The sequence below is a fragment of the Salvelinus alpinus genome, chromosome 35 (assembly GCF_045679555.1).
Source record: "Salvelinus alpinus chromosome 35, SLU_Salpinus.1, whole genome shotgun sequence".
NCBI lineage: Eukaryota > Metazoa > Chordata > Actinopteri > Salmoniformes > Salmonidae > Salvelinus > Salvelinus alpinus.
Genome location: NC_092120.1, coordinates 22,411,413 through 22,431,115, shown reverse-complemented (window position 1 = coordinate 22,431,115; position 19,703 = coordinate 22,411,413). Strand labels below are relative to the sequence as shown.

General features: G+C 45.8%; 1 protein-coding gene across 1 annotated transcript in view; it reads right to left on the bottom strand.

The window, feature by feature from the left end:
- Nucleotides 1-249: 249 nt before the first annotated feature.
- Nucleotides 250-19,703, bottom strand: part of LOC139564001 (ubiquitin carboxyl-terminal hydrolase 45-like) — a 46,150-nt gene continuing 26,696 nt past the window's right edge. The window contains exons 6-18 of the mRNA XM_071383118.1: nucleotides 19,254-19,405; nucleotides 17,779-17,874; nucleotides 17,341-17,471; nucleotides 9,387-9,474; nucleotides 5,912-5,993; nucleotides 5,643-5,734; nucleotides 5,147-5,203; nucleotides 4,892-5,017; nucleotides 4,170-4,800; nucleotides 3,219-3,316; nucleotides 2,944-3,030; nucleotides 2,567-2,714; nucleotides 250-1,372 (exon numbers count right to left, since the gene is read on the bottom strand). Of these exons, the coding sequence (XP_071239219.1) occupies nucleotides 1,242-1,372; nucleotides 2,567-2,714; nucleotides 2,944-3,030; nucleotides 3,219-3,316; nucleotides 4,170-4,800; nucleotides 4,892-5,017; nucleotides 5,147-5,203; nucleotides 5,643-5,734; nucleotides 5,912-5,993; nucleotides 9,387-9,474; nucleotides 17,341-17,471; nucleotides 17,779-17,874; nucleotides 19,254-19,405 (1,919 nt within the window). The 3' untranslated portion in view covers nucleotides 250-1,241. The remainder of the gene's footprint in view (nucleotides 1,373-2,566; nucleotides 2,715-2,943; nucleotides 3,031-3,218; nucleotides 3,317-4,169; nucleotides 4,801-4,891; nucleotides 5,018-5,146; nucleotides 5,204-5,642; nucleotides 5,735-5,911; nucleotides 5,994-9,386; nucleotides 9,475-17,340; nucleotides 17,472-17,778; nucleotides 17,875-19,253; nucleotides 19,406-19,703) is intronic.

The following is a 19,703-nucleotide window of genomic DNA, read 5'->3' as shown; positions in this document are numbered from 1 at the left end:
ATATATACGATTTCACATAAGCCAACGGTGTTCCGAGTTCCTTATTGAAATCGGTTGACATTATCAGAAGGAAAAGAAAGCCTGAAGGAAAAACCCTGTAGCACCATATCCATATATGGTTTAGTATTGTGGTAATACACCAAATTCTCATGCTTTTGCATTTATCATTTCACACAAGCTGTCTGTATGCAAATATGCGTTCACCGTAATTATTTGTTCTTAACATGCAGAAGCATAATAATCCTAGAGTGTAGGCACTGAGTATTTATTTGTTTGGGGGGGGGAAATTATCAAACCATATCTTTATTTACAGTAATCCTTCACTTGACCAGAATAATTTGGCAATTTCACAACAATCAACAGATAAAATATCTCCATTTCATTCCCCTCCAAAAAATATTTGCAGAACGATTAACATAAATGGTGAGACACAATCGAATCCCAAGATTGATCAACACATTCACTGCCTTTAGTTTAACTACAGCAGAAAATATGGGATAAAAAGAATAAACGAAATGAAAATAATTGTTTATTGTCCGGCAGGCTGGTAATCATATATGTAGCAATGTCCCTTTGTTAAACATCACAATGCGTTTGTATCTGTGTGGTTAGAGATTGTTTGTGCACCAGTGTGCACATTTAATAGAACTCGGATTTGAAAAAAACTGTGCCGACCGGTCTGAAACACACTCGGGTGGCCTGCCACATTATGGACCTCTCCTTTCAGGAATAGTTTGAGATCACATTCTTTTGGTACTTAAGTCTTTTGTATATGTTTCCCATAATTCTATATAATTTCTCTTACCAAAAACTCTTTGGCAATCACCATTTAATGATAGTCACACATTCGCGTGTTCTACAAAAAATACAATTCGTATTCACCACAGCAGGCTGTAAAATATAAATAACATAGCATTTTTTTGTACATTTAATTAAACATACTATTCTGCCCCTCTCTCACTTTCTCGCTCACTCTCTTTCACATACAGAAGTATGAGCAACTGTATGGGGACGTTCAGTAAGTCGACCAGTGTGGTGACCCTTCAATGCTGAGCAGTCCAGTATACATCAAGGTAACTTTATGTCCCTGATGGCCGACCAATCCCATCATGCCATGTTTCATGCTCTTGGGAGTCAAAGTTTAGAGAGAGGTATAACCAACGCAGGTCTCTCTCTCTTTTCCCCTCTTCCTCCGTCTCCTGAGAGACCAATGATTGTTGGTCAGCTCCGTGCTCTGGCAGTCACAGCATCTCCTCGTAGAACAGCAGGTAAGCTTGAGAGTTGAGGACCCTGGATTCTGGTACCGCGTGGACATTGGTGTCACTTACATAAACCCACTGACCCTGTGTGGCACTGCTTGCTTCCCTTGGACCTGAAACACAGTAAAGACATGTTCATAGCAACACTGGTATGTAGGCAAGACAATTCAATTAGACCAAGCATGTTTCAGAATTATAACAAATCAAATGTTATTAGTCACATGCGCCGAATACATCTGGTGTAGACCTTACAGGGAAATGCTTACTTACGAGCCCCTAAACACTTAATGTTTGCACTAAGTCTATTTTAAACTTAAACTGGGCGGACATTACAGGTTTTTAACCCGATCTACAGGATCCTGGCGCATTTTTCAAAATCGTAGGGTAACGCCACAGCCCGTAAAGTGTAAGCGCACTGAAGGCTCTCAAGGGCACTTACGGTGTCCCGATAATTTGAAAATATATAGAATACATTCGGCCGCAAATCAGCCATTATCACCAAGTGTGAGTTCTCTCATTGTACCACCGTGGAGGCCGCCAGGTGTACACTACGATTTGGGTTGACTGAATTGTTAAATGTGAGAGGTTCTCTGATGGTTAGACCGGGCAAAAGTCGTGTAGTGTATTTCAGTCTTTACCTGACGTAAGGTTACAGCAGGGTGAGGAAAACATGTATTGAAGCGAAAGAGAAAAGCAGTGAGAAGAAAATAAGAGGGAAAAAAAGATGAGCGTTGTAAGGAGGGATGTGTCGACATTGAGATGGATGGTGGACGACAGCGGCGTTGCCATTTGATGGAGACAGACTCTAACAGTGGTTACCGAGGTCCCTTTGACCTCTCTACGGTGGCTCACCAATGCTGCCAAGACAATGACACCTCAAGTTCTATACTAGTTAATTACCAGCGAGGACAACCGCTCGCACAGACCTCTGTCACAAAGAAAGTTTGATTACAGTTGAGCGTTGAATGGCAGGCACTTTCCTTGAGTATGGAAAGGAGAAAATACATCTATTTAACGCTGGACATCTATATACACAACAGCGCTTTTTCTCTCATAAATGTCGCCTTCAAGGTTACGCGGAGTGAGGCCTTCACACAAAGACAGTGCGTTTGTATGTATAAGCGACACATGCTTTTTACAATCATACAATTCCATGCTTTGGTCGATATATATATATATATATATATATATATATATATATATATTTTTTATTTTTTTGTATGTAAACGTATTGACAGACTCTTAAGACAAAATTGGTAAAGGAATAAAGTGTATTTTATGGAGAGACAGAAAGAGACCGTTTTTACCTGCCATGTTTCTGCGGTGTGGCTGCTCGGTTCTCCTCTGGGGCCAGCGGACCTTTACGTATGCTGTGTAGTGGCCCCCGCGCATCGACCCGCTGTGTTCCACGATGCCGTACAGGCTGTAGAGCACACGCTCCCCCGCCACCAGGTTCTGCCCAAATAGAAACACACACACGAATGCACTCAGGATGAGACATTGAGCAGTACCAAGAGCTCAGACAGAAACAGAAGCATGTCGGCTATTGGTAGCTTTCCAACCATTCATAACAAGCACAAATACTTATCATTTGAGCTACAGTCTCCAAGGACCCATATTCATTTCAGTGTAAGGTTTTTTGTACAGATAATGTCCCTGTTTTGACGTGAAGAAGAGTGAGTACCTTGCAGGATGCCGAGCAGAACGGAGCCAGGTCCAGGAGGAGAGGGAAGTTGACGTGACGGTTGACTTTTCGTAGGTTCATCCCTGCCTTCGCACACAATCAAAATCACAACCAACCCCAAAGACATCAACACACAATAAGACACAGTAATAGCCTACACCACGATCGCAACAATTTAGATAAACAGGAGAACACAACGTAATTCACATGAACATGATATATCGTGTACTATAACGTAAAGATGTGTACAATAATGCATGAAGTAATATGCTAACCTGATGGAAGCGTTTGAGGTGCAGAGTGACCACCGGGGGCAGCGAAGAGATCAGCATCTGTTTGCGAGCGCTGGTGTACACCTTGTCAGACTTCTTCTCTGTAAGCAGTGGTGAAAAAAGTACACAATTGTCATACTTGGGTAAAACTACCTTAATAAGAAATGACTCAAGTAAAAGTCATACAGTAAAATACTACTTGAGTAAAAGTCAAAATAATATTTGGTTTTAAATATACTTAAAAGCATCAAAAGTAAATGTAATTGCTAAAATAAAAAAGTAGAAATCATTTCCCATTCTTTAAAGTAACCATTTTCCAGTCCTGCTAAGCATTTGAAATGTAAAGAGTACTTTATTTTCCTTAGAAATTTAGTGGAGTAAAAGTTGTGTAAAATCTAAATAGTTAAGTAAATTTCAGATTCCCTAAAAAAACGACTTAAATAGTGCTTTAAAGTACTTGTACTTAAGTACTTTACACCACTGTCTGTAAGCACATACAGACACCACAATGTCACTTTGTGAATGGGAACTTTTCAAATACATGATTGCTCTGCCTGATACAAGTCAGCGTAGCCTAAATGTCTGTATTTGAATATCTGTGTAAACATTTCCATAACAGCCACACATTTCCATAACACCTACTGCTGTCACTATCAGGTCAGAATCTCAACAAATTGTCTTTAACAACAAGGGCTCCCGAGTGGCACAGCGGTCTAAGGCACTGCATCTCAATGCACCAGTCCCCGGTTCGAATCCAGGCTATACCACATCCGGCCGTGATTGGGAGTCCCATATGCACAATTGGCCCAGAGTCGTCCAGGTTTGGCCGGTGTAGGCCGTCATTGTAAATAAGAATTTGTTCTTAACTGACTTGCCTTGTTAAATTAAAAAATACATTATATCTTTCAAACCAGCACAAGTTCTCTATCAAACGGTGAATGTGTTCTAACTAACCTACTGAGGTGCTCTTCTGCAGTTGTTTCTGCCGGCGGTCCGTGCAGCTCTCGCACAACAGCTTGTTGTTGCCCATCAGAAGCTCCACCGAGGTGAACTGGTGAAGGCAGGACTGAACGGAGCACTCCTTGGAGCAGGGCGTGTAGCTGTGGGACAGTGCCTTGAATGCCCCCTGGTGGTGGGAGTGAGGAGACTGTTGAGGATGTTGAGGCTGGGGCTCCCCCTGGTTCTCAGGACAGTGTGTGGAGGGTGAGTCCCCTGAATCAGGGCCCAGGTTCATCTTTTGCACTGCACTGACCAGCTGCTCCACAGCACCACCCTGCTGGGTCCTGGGGGAGAGGGCAGGCGGGGTGGGAGACTGGGTAGGGGTGGACCCTCTGCCACCATGGCTGTGGCCCGATGGGTGCCGGGGGGTCCACTCGCTCTCCGAGGCCTCGCTGTCGGCGTCGTTGCTGCTGTCCTGAGGGCCCGAGTCTTTATCGCTGCCGTCCGATAGGCTGCTGGTGGCGGCCATTTTGGAACCTGCAGCACGGGCCATTACGGAGTGGGACTCCTCCGAGGGGTGGTCCGAGGGGCTGTCTGCCCCCTTCTCCTCCACAGAGCCAGGGGACTTCTGGCCCTGCTGCTGCTTCTGAGGGAGGCAGACACACACAGTCAGCAAAACACACCCACCCACTGACTCAAACTACACTTTTACACACAGACACAAAGAACACACACACCTGTGCGCTAAGTTTCCTGCTGTTCTTATTGAGCACTGCGGAAAGCATCTCGCCACCGTGGGAGACGTGAGCTTCTTGCTCCCGACTGCTCTTCCCAGTCCTGCCCGGGTTGGACGGCTTGGACATCTGAACAGCACCAGGAAATGACACAAAGATAAGAGATGAAACCAACCAACCAATCACATATGACCAACATGGCAGAAGCAGTATTCTGGACTGGACACTATTGCAAAACTATTGCAAAGATATGCTCACCCGCTCCTCAATGATGGGCAGGGAGATGTCAATGAAGGCTTCCTTCACTGTGGAGATCTGTGGGGGGGGAGACGGAGGACAGGCACCCATATCACGCACAATCAAAGGACGTCCCGGCTTTCAGTTGGGAACAACTACAGTCTTACTGAAATATGAACACTGCTCATTGAGAAGTGGTTTAAAATGGTTTAACTGTGTATGACACACACAAAACATATGGCTCAGATGGTAGAGCATGGCACATGCAACACCAGGATTGTGGGTTCGATTCCCAGGGTCAGCCGTACATAAAATGTATTTAGAGTGATTGTAAGTCGCTTTGGATAAAAGCATCTGCTAAAATGGCATTTATTATTATTATAACTATAGTTCTATGATTAATCACCATTAAGTATTAAGGAATACAGCCAAACTATTCAGTGGTTGACCACACACACCTAAATGCACCTGGATTCCAGTAACCATAAACAGAAGGGACAGGCAATGAATCACTTACATGCTCACACTCCTCACACATGATGGTGTTGGTCAACTCCCCCACAAAGATGCGATCCACAAAGTTCAGCTTCACACCCTCCTTCCCGTATGCTGAGATACGAGGAAATAAAGGTTAAAAACAGCAAAGTTCAGCTACAAACATGCTCAGTGTTTCCTGTGGTTTATCCAATTTATCCATAGCAAGCCATTGAACAGTACATAAAGCTGCCACGAGATGGCGCTATTGATTTAGGTCAAAACTACTGAGGGTCAGAATGGAACAGGAACCTTTGACTTGGCGTTTGGTCTCATCATCTGCAGTCTTCTCTGTGGGGTTGTTGAAGGATTTCAGAATGCCCGCTTTGATCCGCTGGGAATGTCAAACACATTGATCTCATATAAATGGCAACTTAAGTAGATAGAAAAATGGAGGACTACAAAATGGAGGTTTTATACAACAAAGGGAGATTTATATAAGTGCTGCCATGGGAAGCCAAGGAATTGAAACCACTACAAAAATGATAGTGCGTTTGTAAATACACGAGTAAATACACATTAGTAAACAAATACGCACTTCTTCCAGAGCTCTCTGAATGTGTGTGTGTGCGCGCCATGTGTGCACTTCGTATGTGTGTGTGTGTACTTCTCCTGTGTGTGTACACTGCGCATGTGTTTGTGTGAAGTGTGTCAGGCAGCCGTCTCTGACAGTCTCGGTGGCGTGGCCGTGGGCAGTGAATGAAGGTGACGTGGTCAGCGAGTGTGTCGGCTAGTGGAAGTGGAGGCACCAAACACAGTAAAGCACCAATCAATAGATAATTGGCCGTGGTCTGTGTCTGTGGACACGACTAGTCGCCCCTATTGTCCCCGGACCCACGCACTGGACTGGCTATTTAGGTCAAAAACCTGGTTAATCCCAGCTCTGCAGCCCCCCTGCACCCCTCCTGTACTCCTCTCCCTAGTCAGTCAGACCCTGCTGAGCCCCACAATAATTAATCACCAGCAGGACCCCCCTTCCCAAAGTAACAGTGTGTAGTGTGTAGGCTCAGGGAAGGGGAGTGAGGAAGGAAAGGTTGGAGGGGTGTAAACTAAATTAAGATGGGCCAAGGACAGGCCATGCCCTGAGAGGGAGCATTACCTAACGTCTCAGCTAATTGGTGATAATTGACTGTATGCAGTTAGCATATTTAGACTAAATGGCCAATCAACACAAATACTTGGGCCTCCTATGTTGGTGTTGACAGGCTATAGGAGAAATGGCCAGTCACTCAGAGAGTGTGTGTGTGTGTGTGTGTGTTTTATTGCACATTTGTTTGGGATGATTCCGTGCAGTTGAGGACATTTGAGTTGGCGCAAGCTAAACACGATGACTGTACCTACAATTCCGTTTTGAGTAAATAAAACGTGTAAGTGTCAAGATCACGTGTATACAATATTTGTTGGGTTGCGTATGCTGTGCAGGTCAATTTATGGCAGATGAGTGGCAAACCTGATTAGAAGCAACTGCTGCACATTGGCTGTTCTTTACAAATGCTGTTTTGAATTGAAAGAAAATGATACCTACACACTGAAGGCTGTAAAGCCGAAACGTCTGTGTACGCTATCCCTGATGCAGTGAAACGTCTGTGTACGCTATCCCTGATGCAGTGAAACGTCTGTGTACGCTATCCCTGATGCAGTGAAACGTCTGTGTACGCTATCCCTGATGCAGTGAAACGTCTGTGTACGCCATCCCTGATGCAGTGAAACGTCTGTGTACGCCATCCCTGATGCAGTGAAACGTCTGGGTACGCCATCCCTGATGCAGTGAAACGTCTGTGTACGCTATCCCTGATGCAGTGAAACGTCTGTGTACGCTATCCCTGATGCAGTGAAACGTCTGTGTACGCTATCCCTGATGCAGTGAAACGTCTGTGTACGCTATCCCTGATGCAGTGAAACGTCTGTGTACACTATCCCTGATGCAGTGAAACGTCTGTGTACACTATCCCTGATGCAGTGAAACATCTGTGTACGCTATCCCTGATGCAGTGAAACGTCTGTGTACGCTATCCCTGATGCAGTGAAACGTCTGTGTACACTATCCCTGATGCAGTGAAACGTCTGGGTACGCTATCCCTGATGCAGTGAAACGTCTGTGTACGCCATCCCTGATGCAGTGAAACGTCTGGGTACGCTATCCCTGATGCAGTGAAACGTCTGTGTACGCTATCCCTGATGCAGTGAAACGTCTGTGTACGCTATCCCTGATGCAGTGAAACGTCTGTGTACGCTATCCCTGATGCAGTGAAACGTCTGTGTACGCTATCCCTGATGCAGTGAAACGTCTGTGTACACTATCCCTGATGCAGTGAAACGTCTGTGTACGCTATCCCTGATGCAGTGAAACGTCTGTGTACACTATCCCTGATACAGTGAAACGTCTGTGTACGCTATCCCTGATGCAGTGAAACGTCTGTGTACGCTATCCCTGATGCAGTGAAACGTCTGTGTACACTATCCCTGATGCAGTGAAACGTCTGTGTACGCTATCCCTGATGCAGTGAAAATAATGTAAGAAATCGAATGAAGCATGCTTCACGCGACATCTTTTTGAGTGCGAACCCATTAAACCTTTTTGCAGGTAAATGTATTGTAAATTCATCAGACAGTAGATGTAAAATGCATATAAGCGTATGTTTGAAATGTTCTTTTATTATTTCACCTTTATTTAACCAGGTGGGCCAGTTGAGAACAAGTTATCATTTACAACTGCGACCTGGCCAAGATAAAGCAAAGCGACAAAAACAACAGAGTTAGACATGGGATAAACAAACGTATAATGAGCAAACCTATAATGAATGTATGAATAGGGCCAGCTCCACCCCCCCTTCACCCCTCCCTCCCGGACTCCCTGATTTGAGCTGGGGAGGGGGGGATGACCCTCCAGCACAATGGGGCGACCCACAGCTGCGTGTTTCCCAGATCACACAATGACGCCCGTCGTGCCACTTGCAAGTCCAGTAAGTGGCACAACTGTCAGTGTTCACAAGTTTAAAAAGAACCAGGGGGGAGTCCCAGCCTGTACCCTTGTCCCCCTGTCCCAGGCCCCGGGCTGACCACTCCACACCCGCTACTCTCCTCTCTTTTTGGGGCTGGCTGAGCCGCTGGTGGGGCCGAGGGGCCAACTGACTCAGCCCTGGGCCGGGCCCACAGTGATGGTGGGCTCCCCCTAATTGCTGAACGAGGGGGGGAGACAGTCTGCACTTGCCAGAAAATATGGTACCATAAGGTTAAAAGACAATGGCTGGCCAAGGAGCAAAGGCAAAGACCAGACCCTGCAACACTGTCATCCACAAGCACACAGGTGAATGTCTCCCATGGCTTTCAGCCTGCTCTACGTTGGCGATTGAAGTGTGCTTCTCAATTGCAATCAAAACATTGCCTGTTCTTTTGAATACTCCTACTAGCTTGGACACCACCCTACATGTAGCTTGGCTGCTGGTATCATAGACACTGTTCACATAGAGAGTTAATGGCTTTATGTCACCATGCTCATACTTCACAAGACACAGGGTGTGTTTGAGAGCATACATTCTGCTCAATCACTATAACAACAAAGAAAAGAAAAGGCATCCTAAATAACTACTCATTACCATTTGTAGATCGGTCAGCCTACTCAGTCAGTGTGGATCTCAAACACGGCCACTGGCACAGAGAGGGAGCCATGGTACTAGGCTGAGTGGAAGAAGGATGTGGTGTTTGTAATGTGGGTCTATAGTCTCACCTTAGTCTCCTCTACTCTCATGGAGTCCAGTAGGTAATGGAGCAGCTCCTGGCTGTCCTGCTGCTGGTAGCCCTTAAAGCGTGGAGCCCTGGTGAGACAGAGAGAACACAGCTTAGTCAGAACACACACACTCACACAGAAACCATGTCAAATGCGTACACATACGCACACACTTGTGTAAAACATAATTCTGTATTTTATTGATATTTATTTTATTTTTTTACTGAGATTGACAGATCTTGAGAGAGGGAGACAGTTGAGAGGGATGAAAGTTAGAGGCGGACCGGACCCTGTCTCCAGGGCCAGTACATGTGGTCTGAAGCGGGCAGCTCCACTGCTAAGCTAGACCCGTCACATGTATGTTGTTGATAATGGATAATAGTTTATAAATTGAGTATATCTAGGACAGGCAAACACAAATCAATTGGTACACCAACACCCACCCACACACACACACTCAGACAAGCATGCACAAAGAAATCAACCACATGCATAAAGCAATCGGCTGTATCAATAGTGCATACATAGACATCAATGAGAGTGGAGAATGGCCATTATTTTTCCTCAAGGACTTTTCGTTGGGTTCATCCATTCAATGTCACCTCCTCTCTGCAGCTTTCTGGTGTTTAAAAAGGCAGCCATTGTTTCATTCCCACATCTTTCATTAAACCAGTTAGGGTCACACACACATATATACATGCATACCCAGACAATGACTTCCTTCTGCCTTTGTGCGTTAAGCAAGATTCCTAGTAAAGAAGATAAAAATGACATACATTCATTATTTGATGGTTTACATGAGAATTTCTTTCTTTTCGTGGCTAATTGTAAGACCTGTGCAAGTATTTGCAAATAAAATTTGATATTGCAGGTGAAAATGGCTGTTGGGCTTACCAGCAGCAACAGCAAGCCAATTCAGAATTTCTTCAATAGAAAGCACTTTACTGTCTAGAGTACACATATACATTTACATTACATTTAAGTCATTTAGCAGACGCTCTTATCCAGAGCGACTTACAAATTGGTGCATTCACCTTATGATATCCAGTGGAACAACCACTTTACAATAGTGCATCTAACTCTTTTAAGGGGGGGGGGGGGGTAGAAGGATTACTTTATCCTATCCTAGGTATTCCTTAAAGAGGTGGGGTTTCAGGTGTCTCCGGAAGGTGGTGATTGACTCCGCTGACCTGGCGTCGTGAGGGAGTTTGTTCCACCATTGGGGTGCCAGAGCAGCGAACAGTTTTGACTGGGCTGAGCGGGAACTGTACTTCCTCAGAGGTAGGGAGGCGAGCAGGCCAGAGGTGGATGAACGCAGTGCCCTTGTTTGGGTGTAGGGCCTGATCAGAGCCTGAAGGTACGGAGGTGCCGTTCCCCTCACAGCTCCGTAGGCAAGCACCATGGTCTTGTAGCGGATGCGAGCTTCAACTGGAAGCCAGTGGAGAGAGCGGAGGAGCGGGGTGACGTGAGAATCTCCCATATCTCCCATCATCATCATTCCCCAGCAGTACATGTAGTTAAGGGTGAAAACGTATGGCGATGGTGCCAGTGGACATCCTGCGTGTTCACGCCCCAGCGCTCGTAGAGGGGGCTCTCCTTGAGCCTGTCCCTGGCCACAGCAGGACAGATGTAGGGACAGATGCTAGGGCCAGTGGGCATCCAGGGCCAGAGCCACCACCACAACCTGTTGGGCAGCGCCAGCTACAGAACAGGTTGGCCTGACAGGTAGGCAGGCAACATGCAGCTAACCCGAGAGAACCACTGACCACTCCTGACCCAACGCTATCGGAGTGCACAGGGTGATAGAGGGCGGCAAGTACATTCGTTGCCTCTTTGATACCAGTCTAGCATCTGACCATCTACAGTGGCTTGCGAAAGTATTCACCCCCCCCCCCCCCCCCCCTCCCCCCCTTGGCATTTCTTTCTTTTTTTTGCCTTACAACCTGGGAATTAAACATTAAAAAAAAAAAATTGGGGGGGGGGGGTTTGTATCATTTGATTTATACAACATGTCTACCACTTTGAAGATGCAAAATGTTTTACAAGGCACTGTATATCAATGATCACCGTCTTGATCACTGGAATACTGGTACTTGTTCGAAGGGCGTTAGCCTACATGTTTGTACGTCCTATTTTAACGCCCCCAGAGTAGCTCTCCACAGAGAAATGTGTCCTCCTAAAAGGCATTGTAGGGGCTTCCTTGTCCCGGGCATAGCATCCTGATCCGATGTCATATCCTCTCTACATACAGGCCAATGACCCGTCCAGATTGGCGTGCAATGCAAATGAAACCAAACGATTTACCCCTTTGAACTGGTGAGCCATTCTTCCGGGCGTGCTCCCAAACCCAATCAGAACAGAGGTATTCATCCTCTAACTGGCAGCAGAGTAGATGCACCTACAGTCTGGATCATCTCTGCCATGTGCTGATGGATGTTGACGTCTAGCCGCAGAATAGGTGACTGGAGCTGGGGGAGAGATGAATGGCCACCTGCCACCAACACAGGTCACGGGTAGGAGGTCTAGAGGACCAACTCAGCCCCCCTTCTCTACCTCTGTCCCTTTGCCCTCTCTCTGCCACATGCAAGTGGGGCAGAGAGGGGGATCAGATATGTCCCTCATTTCATTCCCTTTACAGATACCAAAACATATAATGGAATATCTTCCTTCAAATGTGTACAAAATGAGTGTTGGGTTTTAAAGCATGTTTTCTTATCATTTGACCAACTTGTCTTAATACTTGAGCTGTTAGCTTTCCACCACTTTTGTATCCTGTGTAAAGGAAGTGTAAGAAAGAAATTGAACTCAAATGGGAATTACAATGAGGAATTACAATGGGGAATTACAATGAGGAATTACAATGAGGAATTACAATGGAAAATGTGCCTTTCTATCAAGCAAATCGTGTCTTGCATGCATGCCAAACACTCTCATCCCCAACTCTGCTTATCTAACAGCTCAAAGACAAAGCGGGTCGGACTGGTGCAGTATCTGGTCGACACACAGTGATAATCGGGATTAAAAGACAGACAGAGGCACGCAGCAGTCTTGGGGTATTTTTTCCGGGAAAGGAGCACGGCGCAGCGACGGGTGAGAGGCAGACGAGCAGCTCCAATGGGATCAGTGGGAACGGGGCAGTCTCGAAGCTCATCCCAGTGGAAGAGAGGCAGAAGGGCCCTGTAGCGCTGCTCCCAATCTGGCCCTGACCAATGCAGACAGCTGCGGTGCTAATACAATTAACAGCGGATGAGTTAGTACCAGACGCAAGGCAACCCCGGCACGTCGCACCACCTCGACATCCAAATAAACTTGACAGACCTTCATTGTAAAGGGTTTAAACACTGTTTCCCATGCTTGTTCAATGACCCATAAACAATTAATGAACATGCACCTGTGAAACAGTCGTTAAGACACTATCAGCTTACAGATGGTAGGCAATTAAGGTCACAGTTAATTGAAAACTTAGGACACCTAAGAGGCCTTTCTACAGACTCTGAAAAACACCAAAAGAAAGATGCCCAGGGTCCCTGCTCATCTGCGTGAACGTGCCTTAGGCATGCTGAAACGAGGCATGAGAACTGCAAATGTGGACCGGGCAATAAATTGCAATGTCCGTACTGTGAGACGCTTAAGACAGCGCTACAGGGAGACAGGACGGACAGCTGATCGTCCTCACAGTGGCAGGCCACGTGAAACAACACCTGCACAGGATCGGTACATCCGAACATCACACCTGCGGGATGAACATGGCAACAACAACTGCCCGAGTTACACCAGGAACGCACAATCCCTCCATCAGTGCTCAGACTGTCTGCATAAGGCAGGTCCTCACCAGACATCACCGGCAACAACGTCGCCTATGGGCACAAACTCACCGTCACTGGACCAGACAGGACTTGCAAAAAGTGCTCTTCACTGACGAGTCGCGGTTTTGTCTCATCGGGGGTGATGGTCGGATTCGCGTTTATCGTCGAAGGAATGAACGTTACACCGAGGCCTGTACTCCGGAGCGGGATCAGTTTGGAGGTGGAGTGGCGGTGTGTCTGGGGCGGTGTGTCACAGAATCATCGGACTGAGCTTGTTGTCATTGCAGGCAATCTCAACGCTGTGCGTTACAGGGAAGACATCCTCCTCCCTCATGTGGTACCCTTCCTGCAGACTCATCCTGACATGACCCTCCAGCATTACATTTACATTTAAGTCATTTAGCAGACGCTCTTATCCAGAGCGACTTACAAATTGGTGCATTCACCTTATGATATCCATGACAATGCCACCAGAGGCATCCCACTCCTCTTTCCATTCTGGTTAGAGCCAGTTTGCGCTGTTCTGTGAAGGGAGTAGTACACAGCGTTCTTCAGTTTCTTGGCAATTTCTCGCATGGAATAGCCTTCATTTCTCAGAACAAGAATAGGCTGACGAGTTTCAGAAGAAAGGTCTTTGTTTCTGGCCATTTTGAGACTAAATCGAATCCACAAATGCTGATGCTCCAGATATTCAACGAGTCTAAAGAAGGCCAGTTTTATTGCTTCTTTAAATCAGGACAACAGTTTTCAGCTGTGCTAACATTATTGCAAAAAAGGTTTTCTAATGATCAATTAGCCTTTTAAAATGATAAACTTGGATTAGCTAACACAACGTGCCCTTGGAACACAGGAGTGATGGTTGCTGATAATGGGCTGCTGATGATGTGAAAGCGACTCAATGTACACTACCGTTCAAAAGTTTGGGGGTCACTTAGAAATGTCCTTGTTTTTGAAAGAAAAGCGTATATCGTACGCCTATGTAGATATTCCATTAAAAATATGCCATTTCCAGCTACAATAGTCATTTACAACATTAACAATGTCTACACTGTATTTCTGATCAATTTGATGTTATGGACAAAAAATACGCTTTTCTTTCAAAAACAAGGACATTTCTTAGTGACCCCCAAACTTTTGAACGGTAGTGTACATTGAGTCGCTTTCACATCGACACACATGTTCACATAATAAAAGCCACTTATCTATCCAGCACAAGCATGTAAAAAAACACTCATCTATTATCCATGTTAAAAAAAACACACACATCTTTAACATAAAAAATCAACACTTATCTGACTTACAGAACACCCTGGCTCATATGTAATCACATTTCACAGAGTCACAGCGCCACAAGAAATCATTTCTAAAAAGACATTCCTTTTAATAAGTGTAGGTCTATTTCTCAGCGACGTCTCGCTCTTCTGCCATACTCACATCATTGAATGCAGCTTTTTATCCACCTCCCTACACGTATGAGTGCATTGAATCTTTTCATTCATTCCCATATAGACTATTCCTCACAAGGACAGACAAAAGTGTGATATGTAACATCAGAAATCGAATGAATGCCCTGTATAGGCAGCTGCAGCTCTGTGGACATTATTTATCAGGCATTGTGAGACCAGCTGAATGTGACCTTCCCTGCGAGAATGCCTGTTCTTCAATGCTTCAGCGGCAGGAGATCGTCCGTGCATGTACAGACCTGTGTGGCCATGTGCCTTTGTGTGGCTGCCTGCTAGAGATGTGGCCCATTGTTGTACCCTGCTATTTTCCTAATGCGTTGGACTTACACACAGGTCGGTAGAAATAGCTTACAAGTCATGAAAGAAGGTCAGTCAGTGTGTATGTGTGTGTGTGTGTGTTTGCAGAGTGCATTTGTGCAAGTGTGTGTGTGTGTGTGTGTGTGTGTGTGTGTGTGTGTGTGCGTGTGTGTGTGTGTGTGTGTGTGTGTTCGTATTGTGTATGTATAATTCTTGAACTGAATGCTAGTGTAAGGAAAATGGGGGGTAAAAGTGTTCCTGTGTAAGCATACGCAAGATTCTCTCGATTAAGCTTTAATGACAGGCCCAAAGTCATGACAATTTACATCTGAATAAATTGGAGCGCTTTTTCCTCTTGTGCACCATACACACATCCCCCACCGCAGCAGCATAGGCCCAGTTGGCGGGTTTGGGTACAAGCTGAGTCTCTCACTGGCACCAGAAACAGTGTGTGGTGTTGACCCTCAAAACCACTGGGCCTGGCGCTGGTCCGAGCCTGACACGTCCAGCTGGCACAGGAGGCCTGGCTTTGGGTATAGCGGGGCAGCCAGAAGGGCAGGCCAGGCAGGGAGTGACTCAGCTGGTCAAGGGTGAACACAACACACTAGGCTCAATCTGCCTTAAACACCAAGGAGAAACACTCACCGTGGGGTCCTATCCAAGTAGCCAGTTTAACAAAACTGTGTGTTGTTAAGCACTAGGGTGCACATTCCTAGGTCAGGGCCGTCAACACGCCGCCGAGCTACGAGACCTCGGGTAATAAAGACGAGGATTGGACATGCACACAGCCTAGTGTGTATATGGCTTTTGCCATCCCGAAGGTCAACACGCTGCAGGAGAAATATCATAAACAGCATCAGGAGAATGTCCCTGTATAGAGGAGCGACTCTTGACCCTGCCCCACTGACATGCAGTTACAGACAGAATGAGGAGAGAGATGTAGAGTTTGTTTGTGAAGTACGGGAGAGCGATGGCAGGTCATAGGTGTGCGTAGAAACATGGAATGAGGTGTGTAAGCATGTGCATTTGTATGTGTCGAGTCAATGTGTGCATGGAAGAAGGGTTTGAATAAAAGGCATGTGCATGTGAGCGTGAGGAAGGGCATGAAATGAGTTCTACTGGGTGAACGTGTGTTGGTGCACGTGCATGCGTGTTGTGCCTATGTGTACGCCCGGCTGAGTGCATGTGCGCTGCAGGGTGAGGTGGTACCAGGTGAGGGGTGGCATTGCTCACACACACCTGGGCAGATGAAAGGCCGGCTACTTGGACACGCCAGAGGCACCCAGCCGGCCGACAGTCTCCGCGCTCCAGCCACCCGAACGTTCCCCATCCCACCCAGACACAGCCAACTGTACAGAGCCCGGTCCTACCTAACCCAACAGGCTCCACACACCACAGCCAGCCTGGGCCAAACCAGCCGTTCACCATGTTCCAACAACAAGAGCCAACCAACCATTCACCACACGTTTAAAGAGAGACCTAACCAACCGTTCAGCATGTTCAAAGGGGACCGTGTTCATAAGCTTTCACCATGAAACTGGGAGGGCTGCCTGGGCCAGCCACTCAGCCCGGTTTACCATGCTCAGGTTCAAACCCCATCACAGGTGGTGCGGTGTGTTAAAGAGAACAAGGACATGCCATGCTGTTTTGATTGCAGCTGGAAGAAGAGTGCATCAGAGCCATTTTGTGCAGTGAGGTCTACTGTTCGTTCTGTGTGGAGTGCATTGGTGTTAATGGGTTTAGTGTTGAGCAGCGCTGGGAAGCAGGGTGGACTGAAGACTGGATGGACCAGGTGCTGGTAGGGTCCAGCAGGTTGAGACAACCTCTTCTCTGAAGTGGTCGCCATGGCAGCTTGACAACAGTGCAGGTAAAAGCTGTGGCCCCTGCCTGTATTGTGTGGTTGACTGTTGCCATGGCAATGGAGAAGTGCCAGACCAGTTGGGGAACGCTGACCTCGATCCTTGGGAGCAGGGCAGCTTGTCTGCATATGAGGCTGTGTCCAACATTGATGCATCGCCAACGCTGCAACCACAGGGCAATGTATCTGCGCAGCGGCGATTCCATCACTCAAGTAAGGAAGAATTGATGGCAACGAAATCTATTGATATCTCTTGGTGATCACGTTTGTCATTAGTACACAATGAAAGAGAATATAATTAGGAAAGCTTTAGCCAACCTTTCAGTGCCTCCTCTGGCACCCTACAGGGCAGCCCTCATATGTTCTTTTCATAAAATATATTTTAGCATGGACCACCATAGGAAGTAGGTTAAGTCCACACCCATGGCTATACAATAGCCTATACTGGGTTACGGCACCATCAACACCAATGCTGCGAGATGGCCAAAAAATAAAACAAAAGACAAATGCAGAACAATGTAGACTCTTACTTCTGGCAGAGCTGGTTGAAAAGGATCTTAGGGTTGACAGAGCCCTTCCCAGACTCCTTCACGCTGTGTAGGAAGAGGAACATGGCCGAGGTCAGGGGTTCTGGGCTGGGCAGAGTCACCGTCAACGCCCCCTGAAGGACAACCCCAGGAAATGAGAGAGCGAGCGAGAAAACATATGAGTGTTAGACAAGGCATGTATTTCATACATTGTTGCACTACCATGGACAGCCTGAAGGGGCTGGACTGCATTCTACAGATGACTGGAGACGTGGGGGGGGTGGGCTACAACATGACTCAAGGGTTATTTACGATAGCCTGTATGCTAATAATAAAAATAACCACCCATATTGACAGTAATAAGTGACTTCCTGTGCCATGTAGAGTAAAAGACTATAGTGGTGGACTGGACCACACCAAGCGGATTATGGTGGAACGTACCACGTTTGACTCGGCAGGGGGGCAGATCTTCAGCTTGTGTCCCTTCGCCTTCACATCCTGTATCAGGTCGTTCAGCATGTGAGTCTGGGACAGATTCTGATGGACAGAAATCAGCTATTATTAACGATTTACCATTAATTTAGTCATCATCGTTTTCCCACCGTATGGACAGGACAGAATCATTTCTTATCAGTTAGAATAATCATGATTTAACATCTTCCTGCACTTCTTCCTTTTTATTTCATCATCCCTTCACAAAAAAATATTAAAACTGAAAAATATTGCAAATGCAAAAAAAACCTGGAAAGTCTACAATTCAAAGAAATTTCTTAATTCTAAGAAACTGGCAGGTGTTAGCCTAAAATACCATTATGCTAAAAAAGCCCTTTCCAAAGAAACGATGAGCTGTGACTGAAACACAGAAAGGATTGCCCAGAGCCACCATTGTCCCATCATATTACTGCAGCATCTCTTTCATCCCTTTCAAGCGACAGTTGTTTTGTCACATCCTGGCAATGAAGACAGTTGCTATGGAAAAGACACAATGACTTCAGCAGTGTGAGCTTTCTCTCTGACAATTATGTTGTTTCACCAGCAAAATTGCAATTTTGAAGGAGACAATGAGAATAGAAAGAGACAGGGGGAAAAAATGTGTAAAGAAAGAATGTTCGGTCTGGTTTCAATCACGAGAGAGCTCCAGAAGGTGATTAACAAAATGGCAGAAAACGGGAAGGGAATGTAAGTTTCAAATCCCCAAGAACAGACAGCCAATACGCACTGCAACATAGAGAATGTGTTCCATACCAGTCCTATTCCCCTGTGGATAGATGAGTCACACATATGCATTTAAAATACCCTTGTACTACATATGCATAACTTGTCCTTGCCTATACAGCTGTATTGTAAAGACATAAAAAAATATGACCGATGAAATTATGGCAGAACCTGTTTATGTGTGTTGCTGATGCCTGGTATGTTATGGTATTTTGACATGGCAGTTTGACCAGCCGCCATGTTTACAGTACACCGTTCCCTAGACCAGGGCTTCCCACGCCACATCTATTTCTATGGGCACAAGCCCCGTTTATGACACCTGTCTTAGTTGGGGGAGAAAAAATGTTGCAGGTTTAAAGCTTATTTCCAGCAATTCTACACATTTTGTTATGGGTTGCAGAGAACATTTTGCCGTTTTAAAGCTCATTTTCTTGCAATTCTATACATTTTGCCATGTCTAATGTTTATTCATGTGATATTTGAGTGACTCAAACATTAGAAAATGTTAGCTGACATGGGCTAGTTGATCTGGATATTTCTGACAGGTTATAAATAGTTCTGTAAGGTATGCAATGACTTTCATTACACCATTGGTAAAGACTCTCTTCGACATGACCTTATCCCTATGGTTGCATTTCATAAGCAGCCTCACCAGTGACACAATGTTTACGGTATACAAACCAATCGCATAATGACCGCACCTGCATAACTGCGTTAAAGAAGCAGGTGTTTCCTAGGTTGTTGATGCCTTTGACCGGGACCAGTGTGCTGTTGTTGACCGGACTCTTCCCTCTGGACTGGTCTGCATAGTCGCTGGGCTCCTCCCTAAGCTTGATCATTTTCGATGTTGTTCCTGCAAGGCACAAAAAGGAAGAGTTGTTTAACTCCAGTATACAAGGTTTTTGTCATCTTACACTCGAGACTAGAATCGAGTACTCACGCCTAACTCAAGGTTTGTATTCGATTACTCATGAGTACTTGACATTTTCAAATGCAACTATTAAAACAGGTGAAATGTACAGTGCATTCGGAAAGTATTCAGACCCCTTGACTTTTTCCACATTGTTACAATACAGTCTTATTCTAAAATTGATTAAACAGTCCCCCCCATCAATCTACACACAAACCCCATAATGAAAAAGCAAAAAGGC